The sequence below is a fragment of the Lissotriton helveticus genome, chromosome 1_1, assembly GCF_964261635.1.
Source record: "Lissotriton helveticus chromosome 1_1, aLisHel1.1, whole genome shotgun sequence".
In the NCBI taxonomy this organism is placed as follows: Eukaryota; Metazoa; Chordata; class Amphibia; order Caudata; family Salamandridae; genus Lissotriton; species Lissotriton helveticus.
The window spans coordinates 1355711846-1355724140 of NC_136057.1; the positions used below are offsets into that span (position 1 = coordinate 1355711846).

The 12295-nt window shown below is 46.0% G+C and overlaps 1 protein-coding gene across 5 annotated transcripts in view; it reads right to left on the bottom strand.

Moving 5' to 3' along the window:
• Positions 1-12295, bottom strand: part of SGSM3 (small G protein signaling modulator 3) — a 261901-nt gene that overhangs the window by 144174 nt on the left and 105432 nt on the right. For all 5 annotated transcript variants that reach the window (XM_078683334.1, XM_078683344.1, XM_078683337.1 and 2 more), the window contains 3 exons: positions 6711-6760; positions 5373-5458; positions 5022-5088 (listed from right to left, as the gene is read on the bottom strand). In XM_078683334.1, the coding sequence (XP_078539460.1) occupies positions 5022-5088; positions 5373-5458; positions 6711-6717 (160 nt within the window). In that variant the 5' untranslated portion in view covers positions 6718-6760. The remainder of the gene's footprint in view (positions 1-5021; positions 5089-5372; positions 5459-6710; positions 6761-12295) is intronic.

The window sequence follows — 12295 nt, forward strand, 5'->3', positions numbered from 1 at the left end:
GGATGAGCGACGAAAGGAGTGTCTGGGAGCTTGCGATTGCAAGGCTCCCATAGATTTAGTTGTGTCAATATCCTTTTTCCTTTTTTCAAGGGATACTTCCACATTAGGCCCAAATAAGTGTTGCTCATCAAAGGGTTGATTGAGGATGGCACTTTGAACTTCAGGTTTGAAACCCGAAATGCGTAGCCAAGCATGCCTATGCAAAAGGACACTGGTATTAATCGCCCTTGAAGCAGTATCTGCTGCATCTAGGGCACAACGAATACCCTCTTGTATAAGTTCATTGGCCCTATTTTTTTACTTGTCTGGAAGGTGCTGCATTATGGATTCTAACTCATCAGAATGCGCTCTGTCTTATCTTGCTAGTAATGCCTGAGTATTGACAATTTGCCATATGTTTGCTGCCTGTGACACTGTTCTTTTGCTCCGAGGCATCAAGGAGCTTAGACTCTTTATCTGGTGGGGGAGCCTCGCCTGATTCTTGGGAATTGGCTCTTTTGCGTGCGTTGGAGACTACAAGGGAGTCTAGTGGTGCAGGCCCTTTAATGTAGGCTGTATCTGAGGGGGCAGCCTTATGCTTCGCCTCAATTCGGGGGTTGATGATTCGAGCCCTAACTGGATCATTAAAGACCTCTGGCGCACGCTTAATGACCCCTTTAAGCAGACCCCCCAGGATATAGCGGCATGAACTAGTAAATTTAGCGGCACAAATCAGGAAATTTAGCGGCACAAATCTGGGAATTTAGCGGCATTTAGCGGCATTTTATTTTGGGTTTTTTTCGACAACAAACACAGATATCTTACTGTTTGAGTTAATTTACAACAGCAGGCCCCCACAGTACATGTGCACACACAAAGAGGGGTGTAGAGTACACAACAAAAGCCACAAGTGCAGTTAATGGCCCCCACAGTACATGCACACTCAATAAATTAGGCCCCCCAGGGGCCGCAGCATGCCCGTGTGTGCAGCAGGCCCCCACAGTGCATTTGCATTCAATAAATTGGGCCCCCCAGGGCCCGCAGCGTGCCCCTGTGCGCAGCAGGCCCCCACAGTACATGCACACTCAAATAATTAGGGCCCCGGGGCCCGCCGCGTGCCCCATTTGCAGCGGGCCCCCACAGCAAAACATTAAAAAAAAGATTTATGGCCCCCGGGGCCCGCCGGGTGCCCCGTGTGCGGCGGGCCCCCACAGGAATACACAAAAAAAGATTTATGGCCCCCGGGGCCCGCCGCGTGCCCCGTGTGCGGCGGGCCCCCACAGCAAAACATAAATAAAAGATTTATGGCCCCCGGGGCCCGCCGCGTGCCCCGTGTGCGGCGAGCCCCCACAGGAATACACAAAAAAAGATTTATGGCCCCCGGGGCCCGCCGCGTGCCCCGTGTGCGGCGGGCCCCCACAGCAAAACATAAATAAAAGATTTATGGCCCCCGGGGCCCGCCGCGTGCCCCGTGTGCGGCGGGCCCCCACAGGAATACACAAAAAAAGATTTATGGCCCCCGGGGCCCGCCGCGTGCCCCGTGTGCGGCGGGCCCCCACAGCAAAACATAAATAAAAGATTTATGGCCCCCGGGGCCCGCCGCGTGCCCCGTGTGCGGCGGGCCCCCACAGTGTGAAGGACTGTACCTGACCTGTTGCCGGCTGTCTCCTGCTTGCCGGTGCCGCTCCCTCCCCTGGTCTCTGAGTCGTCGCGCTGCCGTGTTCCTTCCCGGGCTGGGCTGGGAGCTTGAGAAGAGGCGTTCGTTGTGTCCGCTGGCTTCTCTCTCCCCCTGGCTGGTCTCCTTGGTCTTCCTGCTGGGTGTCCGCTGCTCCGCTGCCGCTTCTCTTCTCCTGCTCTCCCGCGATCCTGGAATGGCTGGCAAAACGGCGGATTTCGCGGGCGTTTAAGCAAATATCGCGGGATTTGCGGCGTTTGGCCAATTTCGCGATTTTTTTGCAAATCGCGAAATCGCGATAAGCTGGAGGGTCTGTTTAAGCATGGGTAAAATTGAGGTGGACCTTTGTGTGGTGTCAAAGGTATCCATAAGGAAATCTTCCTCTACTGGGTCAAAATGTAGGTAAACCCCATGGTATTGGGCATCCCTATTGACAAGTTGGTTAAATCCCATAGTGTCCTCTGGTGGGGAAGGCCTGGAGGGGTAAATGTTATCTTGAGGCATGTTAGGGATGTCTGGGGTGCTATAATCATCCCAAGGGTGAGGTGGGCCAGGAGGACTAAGATTATCTACTGGCTCATTATCTGCACCACCATCTGTGTCATCAGAGGTGTCATCCCTGTTATCATCATCTTCTAATGGAGTAGGAGATGATGTAGGGGAGTGATGTGGCAGGGGAGGAGGTGGTGGAGGAGGGAGAGAAGGTATCCTTAGAGGAGAGGTTGCAATGTCCTTCTTCTTAGGACGAGGAGCTGGTCCAGGCGTGTCTAATGGTCGTTTTTTAGAACTAAAAGTCAATCGACCAGTTTTGGGATCTTTTACAAGAGTCTTTTGTGTAGGATCTGGATGAAATAGTTCCTCTGTGGGAGGTCGATCCTTCGGTGTCGAGGTCTTTGGTTCCGTAGGATTTTTTCGGCACCGAACCGGTAGCATCTTTCGGCTTTGAAACATGTTCTTTTGCATTGTCTTTGGCCGGTGGAACGTGTGGTTGTTTTCGGTTCCGAGGCATGGGAGTTGGGTCCTTTCGGTGGCAAGTTTTTGCTCGGCTCAGAGTGTGGTTTTGGTGCAGAGGAGCCGGTGCCAGTCTTCGGCGCTGAGTGATTAGATGTGGAAGCAGTTGGCATGGAGGAGGAAGAAGATGGCTTCTTTTTCGGTGCCAGTAGGTGTGTGCCAGCACCGGGGGTAGGTTGACTCGAGCCAGAGTCATCTAAAGGCTTATTAGGCTTCTTTGCCGAGCCTGAAGGCGGGGCATGAGAAGCAGTCTCTCGGTGTACACCCGGGCCCAAAATCGAGGGTGTGACCGAAGCCTTTTTGGAGGGTGTCGAGGAAGGGTCGGGGTTGACGTGTGTACTCACGACCTGCTGTGCTGGAGTGACGTACTCGACGTCTAAGTCGTCGGCCTCGGTGTTGCTGTCGACGCCATGCTCTTGCTCCTGTTCTGGCACTTCGACACCCTCTTGGAAGATGTCGTCTGGGATCAAAGATGACGAGCGAGCCATTGTTCTTTGAGCTCGTCGGTCCCGAATCGTCTTCTTGGAGCAGAAGGAGGCACAAGCGGAACAGTCTCTGGCCTCGTGCTCCGGTGAGAGGCAAAGGTTGCACACCTCATGGAGATCGGTATGGGGAAACTTCGACCCACATTGAGGACACTTCTTAAATGGCGTCCTTTCCATGAGACTTGGAAGTTGTGACGAGTCGCGTCGATTGGAAACGCGTTCGAGACAATACCGTCGAAAATGGTGAGGATTGCGCGCCGAAGGAGAATCGGTTCCAAACCGGAGCTCAGGAAACACATCCGAGCCCGATGGCGGGACAAAACAATCTAAGGATGGAGCCGATGTTCATGCGCAGTGTAATCCAAAGGAGGAGTCACCTCTCCCGTGACTTCCAAAGACTTTTCAGGACAAAAACAACTGCAAACATCCGGGCCCAACACCAGGTGGCGATCTATGCACAGTGTGTAATCTGTAGCTCATATGCCTCGAACATCTCATTATATCCAACTGGATTTATATTTCAGCGAACGGAATATCCATCACAGTTGTGACCACTCTGCCGAGATCTACATCAGGCCCAAAGCATCTTGCCAGCTGTGTCTAATGGTTCTGTGATTTCAGTACTAAACACATGCTACAATATTCAATCAAAATGACCATAAGGGTACAGAAACAGGGAGACAGGAGTTAAACCCTGTCTCTCACACGTACATGAAAAGTAACTCGATCAGGGACCTTTTTAAAGGTGGTAGTTGGGGTGGGGTAGGGGAGACAGAACTGTTTCTCCAAAGTAGTGACTTGTGGTTATTATTTAGTAACAAACCCGGAATCTTGCATGCCTACATCAATAACAGTGCAAGTAATCTTTTTATTATTTGGCAAAGGGTGACTAATGGATATTGTTGTACCATAATCCACACAGAGATTGAATCACAATGTGTGTGTAACTTTCAAACCTGAAAGTGTGTTTACAATCCACAGTATAAACTCTTAATATGTGGACGAGATGTACTTTGGTGGAGACATTGCTTTAAGTTTCAATTGCAAAACCATGTCCAATGGTGCTTATAGGATCGATACATACATGTATTAGTGCCTGAGACTGACACCAGGGGAGAGAGGGTATCAAGTAAGCACTGGCAGAGTTGGAGATCTCCAGGGACTTTTGTGTCAGGAACAGGGCTAGCAAGGGGCAGATTGAAGGTGTTAAGCCATACCCATCAATCTCTGGCTTTCCATGGAAATTGCTGTGTCAGGCTCATGTTAAGTGATCATAGGGTTCAATAAAGTAAACAGGACTCGTCCAGGATGTACGCTAAGGCTTTGTGCATGGAGTACTTTTTGTTGAAGTATAGAGACTTCCATAGTGCACCCTACTACTTTGTGTGATGAGTAAACAGGGGAGTGCAGGGGCGTCATGCAATCACCAGAACCTTCTATTCATTACCAGAAGCATTAGATGACCTAGCTAGCATCATCACATTCCACTTCACACCAGAAGTGACAAAACGTGTCTCAAACTGCATGATAACCTTGGAGAGATTGCACATAGCATTAATCTGTAACTAATCAGGCATAATATTTCTACCATCGGGTCCATCAATATGTTTCTCAAAGAAGCCTATAGGTAATGATGTTGTATGTAGCACATGCGGTCTACCCAGATCTCCAGGTGTTTTAAACCTTTGACTTCCTGCATGCAGCTCGGAGGATACCTTAAATAACAGATAACATAGATAACAAGGAACAGATAAGACTCCATAAAAATTTTAAAATATTTATATGCCTATTTGCAACATTTCTTACTACACCAACCAACAACTTTGTCTTCTCTCATGTGATCAACATGCCCACCATTCCCTTTACCCTACCTTCTTCATCGACGCGGAATCCAAACTCATCATAGCGGAACTCGGGCTGCTCCTCCAGCTCCTCCTTCTGAAAGGGAGGAACAAATGTTTTTATTTCTCAACACTTACTCCCCAAACTAAACGACAAAGTACTCTTTCCTCCTAACGCTAGCCCAAAGTCCCCAAAAATACCTCTCCAACTGGTGAACTCATAAATCACAGTAGAGAGGCGCTAATGCCAAAGCACGGGAAAACCTATTCACCGTAAAGGAATCATCTACTTAAGGAACTTTTTGAACTGGCTTTGTGGATACATTTGGGGTTGATTTATAACAGTTCTCATGGTTTCCCAACAAGTATGCTCATACGCACCTGAGTGTACTTGGCTAGGATGTCCTGGGGCCACATGCTTGCTGTCAGGGCAGAGAAGGGCCCGCCAGGGGCTGGCGTATGATTGCCTGAAAGAGTAAATGAAATATCATGTATGAAAAATACATGACATGAAAAAGCCAGAAGGTTCTGAGGGAAAACACTGACAGAAACACATCAGAATGGTCCTAGCATGCCAAGAATAAACTCATTGTTTCGGCACTGCAGAACCAAGCCCCAGGAACTGCCCCAACATGTTGCTACAAAACACAATGTTTCGGCTCACTAGGCTCAACCCAACCAGTCAGCTCCTTAAAATTGATGAAAGGTTGGCCTCCTAGAGTTGGTGAAACCAACACATGAACATTTGAGAACAAACATTTCAGATATACCCTATAATTGACCTAGTACATCAGCGTCATAAAATGCACACAATGTAAATGTTGTAGTACTTGTATAGCGCCTGAATCACCCCACATGGGGTCTCTCTGGCGCTTGTACGAATACCGCTGTGGAACCCTTCCTAGCTTTTCCCTGTGAGGCGCCCAATCCTGGGCACCCCCAAGGTGCAGCCAAGCATCCTAGCGCTTTTGGGGCCATTGTGGAGATTACGCAAGCTATTGCCCAGAGTTGCAGAGTGGAACCCATGATTAGAATAGGCACCGAGGTGAGAATTATCAGGTCCGAGGAAATTGAGCCCAAGACCCGCCGAGGCGTGAATTGAACCCTGGTCCCGGGCCAGACCTCTGCATCAGGGTCTGCCGCTCTAACCATTGAGCCACACTTCTCCACACAAGGCATCAACACCCCGGAACTAACGCAATGTGCTCACCACAGAATGGATTTAATGCGACGAAACCCTACATTTAACCCAACTTGTAAGCACCATAGGATAATCTAAACATTTCACCTCACTAGAATCCACTTTACACTTTGGAACCCTAGAATCCCCTCCAATGTATCAGCACCCTGGCATTCAACTAATGTACAGATACCTTAAAATCGCCCCAAACTGTCAGAACCCTGGAACTACCCCAATAGAAGAACATCAAAGAATGAACCCAATACATCGACTCCATATAATAAAGCACCTGAGAATCAACACAGTGCGTCGGAACATTCCACACAAATGTGCAAGCATCAGAAAATCAACCCAACATGTCAGCAGTACAGATTCAACCCACCAGGTCTCCACAAAAGAATTAGGCCAAATTCAACACACCTCAACTAGATGCAAATGTTATGCCACTGTACAATCAAGTCTCCCCAGGTAAAGAGTGAAACAATGGCATCATTTCCGAACAATCCACAACAAGAGGCTCTAGACCTGCTGCCACTTACCTGACATGACTCCTGCGCTACTTCACAAGCAGAGGCTAGAATTCAGTAACCTGGGAAGAGAAGAGATGGCAGTGAGCACGGAGACAGCGATCGGTGTGTTGCTGTTTGCAGTGTCGACTAAAGGGTGAGTACAGCAAGACAAAAGTCAAAATATATAATTCCCTTTGGGCGAATTATCACAAACAGGCAAATTATTGCCAGTATGCATACATTCCACAATAGGCAACATAAACTTTTAGCATGGAAGCAATGTACAAAATATCCCTTCCAAGTTAAAATGATAATCTTCTCTCCAAATATGTCTAGATGATCCTAAACGGTCAATCACATTAGTATTCTACGTAGTTTCTCAGCTGCTTAGTACTCCACATATGCCACTTATCAGTGCGTATATATAACAGTGCAGTGAAAGTGCCTCACACACGGTACAGGTACGGTCATTCAAACTCATACAATTGAGGTATGGATATTCCTTGTTAGAAAGCTTTCACCGAATGAATTAATCATTTGTTGCGCTGGAAATCTTGCAGCTTGTGGGATGCCTTTGCTTCAAGCGCCATAGGGATCACAAGCTGCAAGATTTCCAGCGCAACAAATGATTAATTCATTGATTGACCGTTTAGGATCATCTAGACATATTTGGAGAGAAGATTATCATTTTAACTTGGAAGGGATAGTTCGCTGGACGAACACCCTGTGAGACTGGGAAGGAGGCAGAGTACCCCTGACCGATACTGTGCGATACATAGCTCTTGAGAAACATTGGGAAACATAAATCTCTGTGCCTGATGAAGGTGGTTAAACATTAACTATACCACCGAAACGCGTCGATGCTCAAGGAGTAATACTAGGAAAACGAATTAGGGAAAATTCTTTATCTGTCGGAATTTAATCCTTAGCCTGTACCTCCTTTTTTATTGAAATGTTTGATTTATTTTGTATATAATGTCTGTTCTGTGTATGTTTCCCATTTTTTAACTAATTATATTGTATGGTAATAAACTGTGCAGATCTACTTTTTATTGTGCTTCTTTTATAAAATTTTGAATATTTTGTACATTGCTTCCATGCTAAAAGTTTATGTTGCCTATTGTGGAATGTATGCATACTGGCAATAATTTGCCTGTTTGTGATAATTCGCCCAAAGGGAATTATATATTTTGACTTTTGTCTATTGTGGAACCCTATCCCTTTGGTCCTGGGGTCCCTCTCTCTTTTATTAGAGAGTGAGTACAGCAAGTCCATGCCCAAACAACCCCGCCCTGTAGTATGTACTGGGTCCATGGCATCTTCCTGGGTGGGTTTGGGAGTCTTGTCTGTGGTGCGGTCCCATATAATGCATTATTGATATGCAATGCGCTGCCGCTAACACAACATTAATATTTCATTACAATGCACAACTGCAACTGCTGCAAGCTTCATTAGAAAATTTTCCTTTTTTTAACACTTCTGTGTGTTAGTCTAAACAGCTATTGCCCTAGCAAATATTTATGATTGACACCACCAAAAACACTTAAAAGAAGACATATTTCCATATTTTCCCACTTTTAAAATTAAATTTAAACAGGAAAACAGGTGTTTTGTCACCACCCACATTGTGTTTGACTGGGCTCTGGTGAGAGGCCCCTCCTTCCCTTCAAACTTTGTTTCAAACTTCGCTGCCTCCCATCTCTGCCTGGGCGCCTGTGGTCTTTCTCCCCTGACCCTCTGGTCTCCGGATTGAACTCCTCTGCCCCAGCTCCTCATGAACGATGAGGCTGCGACTTTGCTGCGGTCTGCCCTTCTCCCCCTGGACCTGCTGGCTATGTCAGCCCTCTTCCTGGACTTTCGGACTTGGACCTTTGTGCTCCCCGCCATTTTCCCTGTATGTCTCGCCTCTTCTTCTACCTTTCTCCTCCGCCATTTTAGCGATCTCTGACCTCCCCCTCTGTCCTTTCGACTTTCCTATTGTTTTTCCTGTTGCTTCTGACACACCCCTCACTGTCTTATTCACTACTATCTGCTTCCCTCTCTCGTTTATCTCACGTGCCTGCCCTTCTCTGTGACTCTTAGAGTATATCCAGTCGTATCCCTTCCCTATGTATATAGAGATAACTCTAATCACTAGTATAGGCAGTAGTCCGCTGTGCTCTATACCATTCCTATATGATGCTTAGAGTATATCCATGTGTATCCCTACCCTATGTATATAGAGAGAACTCTAATCATGAGTATATGCTGTAGACCGTTGTGCTCTCCATCATTCCTATGTGACTCTTAGAGTATATCCATGTCTATCCCTTCCCTATGTATATAGAGATAACTCTAATCACTAGTATATACAGTAGACCTATGTACTACTCTTAGAGTATATCCAGCCATATCCCTCACCTATGTATATAGAGATAACTCTAATCACTAGTATATGCAGGAGTCCGCTGTGCGCTCTACCATTCCTATGTGGCTCTTAGAGTATATCCATGTGTATCACTTCCCTATGTATATAGAGTTAACTCTAATCACTAGTATATGCAGTAGACCTTTGTATTATCTACCATTCCTAAGTGACTCTTAGAGTATATCCAATTGTATCTTCTCCTTGTGTGACTTTACATCTTGTACATTTGCAATTTTTTTCTGTTTGTATCCTTTTTGTAACGCATGTAATCCTAAATCCTTAACTGGTTCTTATGTAAAGCGCTCTGACACCTTCGGGTAAAGTTCGCGCTATATAAAATCGCATAAATAAATAAAATCTGTGTGTGGGGTGGGGGGTGCTAGTGGTCGGTGTCCAGGCAGACTGCGATGGGGTCGTCGGATGAGCCGCGGCGGGGGCCTGAGGAGAAGAGAACTCCTTCTAGGAGCCTGGCTGGTGAGGAGGGCTTCCAGTGCCCCTGCCTGTTCATGAGGAAGGAGGCAGCGGCTTGGCTGAGCGGAGGGGGCTGTGTTTGGGGACAGAGAGGGCTGAGAAGCAGTGAGGAGTGCAGTGCGCCAGGAGCCCGAGACGCCCTCAGTTTAACTCCTCGAAGCACTGGTGGGGCACTGCAGGCGCACCGGTCTAGACGGCGACTCTCTGGCTTGAAAGGGAGGGTGGGGCAGCCGGCTGGACGGGATATTCCGGTCGGAGCGCTCGCTCGAGGAAGGACAAGTAATCCAGCGCTCGGAGCAGATCTAGGCGCTGATATAGACCCGCCCTAGCTCGTGAGAGGTCCTGCCTCAGGCCGAGTCTGGGCACGATGGAGCGGTTCAGTCCCTCACAGATCTGCCCACTCAGCCACTTACAGCCAAACCTCAAGCCCAGCCTCTGGCGGGCAAGTCCACTCGGTGCCAACCCGAGGGCCGGGCAGCGAAGTGACCAGGAGACTCGAACGGAAAAGCCTTTAGATCCACAACTGAAGCATGAATGCCGACTCAGCCCTGCGAGGATCTGATCCAGTCACCCGAAGTGTCCTCACGGAACTCTGAAGCGAGGCTCGCCTCAAGGCGCTATGCTTCGGTTAAGTCTCGCCCGATGGGCCATGACTCGCACCAATCGGATACAAGTGGACACATGATCTAGCTTTTCTGTTTATTTAACACATATTCATTCCAAAAGGATTCTCCCGCTATTAAAAAAAACACACACACACACACACACATAGGGTTCATAAAAAGGAAAACTGCATTTTTAGCAGAGGACATTCACAATGTCATTCCCCGACAGTTGATGCTTTTCTCTTGCATGGGAGCAGAGGAACACTATTTTATTAACACTGTTTCTTCTACCTAGAAGGGTAAGATACTGACTTCGTGTATCGAAAATCAGGGTTACATGCATGAAACAGGCCTCTGTGGACAAGCTTCTTTTAATGGCGTGCTTCTCTTATCACGTCCCAATTACGTGTTAAAAACTCGGTCTGTCGAAGAGAGGTTCTTCTGTGTTCACACAAAGCACCTTTGGAAGCAATACTTTATATTAAAGGCAAGTCATCCGAAGTAACACCGTACAATTCATATTTAAGATGGAAATGTCTCTTCCAAATGGCCTTTAAGGTTCAATATATGGGACCTTAAAACGACATGCAAGGTGCTTTGCATTTTACTCAACTCAAACTCCCTCTGGTAGGAACAGCAGCTTTGAGAACAGTGTCAGTAAAATAACTGCAGCTTTGAGAATAGTGACAGTAAAATACCTGCAGCTTTGAGAACATGGACAGTAAAATAACTGCAGCTTTGAGAAGTGTCAGTAAAATAACTGCAGCTTTGAGAACATGGACAGTAAAATAACTGCAGCTTTGAAAAGTGTCAGTAAAATAACTGCAGCTTTGAGAACATGGACAGTAAAATAACTGCAGCTTTGAAAAGTGTCAGTAAAATAACTGCAGCTTTGAGAATAGTGACAGTAAAATAACTGCAGCTTTGAGAAGTGTCAGTAAAATAACTGCAGCTTTGAGAATAGTGACAGTAAAATAACTGCAGCTTTAAGAATAGTGACAGTAAAATAACTGCAGCTTTGAGAACATGGACAGTAAAATAACTGCAGCTTTGAGAACATGGACAGTAAAATAACTGCAGCTTTGAGAAGTGTCAGTAAAATAACTGCAGCTTTGAGAACATGGAAAGTAAAATAACTGCAGCTTTGAAAAGTGTCAGTAAAATAACTGCAGCTTTGAGAATAGTGACAGTAAAATAACTGCAGCTTTGAGAAGTGTCAGTAAAATAACTGCAGCTTTGAGAATAGTGACAGTAAAATAACTGCAGCTTTAAGAATAGTGACAGTAAAATAACTGCAGCTTTGAGAACATGGACAGTAAAATAACTGCAGCTTTGAGAACATGGACAGTAAAATAACTGCAGCTTTGAGAAGTGTCAGTAAAATAACTGCAGCTTTGAGAACATGGAAAGTAAAATAACTGCAGCTTTGAGAAGTGTCAGTAAAATAACTGCAGCTTTGAGAATAGTGACAGTAAAATAACTGCAGCTTTGAGAACATGGACAGTAAAATAACTGCAGCTTTGAGAATAGTGACAGTAAAATAACTGCAGCTTTGAGAACATGGACAGTAAAATAACTGCAGCTTTGAGAAGTGTCAGTAAAATAACTGCAGCTTTGAGAACATGGACAGTAAAATAACTGCAGCTTTGAGAAGTGTCAGTAAAATAACTGCAGCTTTGAGAACATGGACAGTAAAATAACTGCAGCTTTGAAAAGTGTCAGTAAAATAACTGCAGCTTTGAGAACATGGACAGTAAAATAACTGCAGCTTTGAGAAGTGTCAGTAAAATAACTGCAGCTTTGAGAATAGTGACAGTAAAATAACTGCAGCTTTGAGAAGTGTCAGTAAAATAACTGCAGCTTTGAGAACATGGACAGTAAAATAACTGCAGCTTTGAGAAGTGTCAGTAAAATAACTGCAGCTTTGAGAACATGGACAGTAAAATAACTGCAGCTTTGAGAAGTGTCAGTAAAATAACTGCAGCTTTGAGAACATGGACAGTAAAATAACTGCAGCTTTGAAAAGTGTCAGTAAAATAACTGCAGCTTTGAGAACATGGACAGTAAAATAACTGCAGCTTTGAGAAGTGTCAGTAAAATAACTGCAGCTTTGAGAATAGTGACTGTAAAAT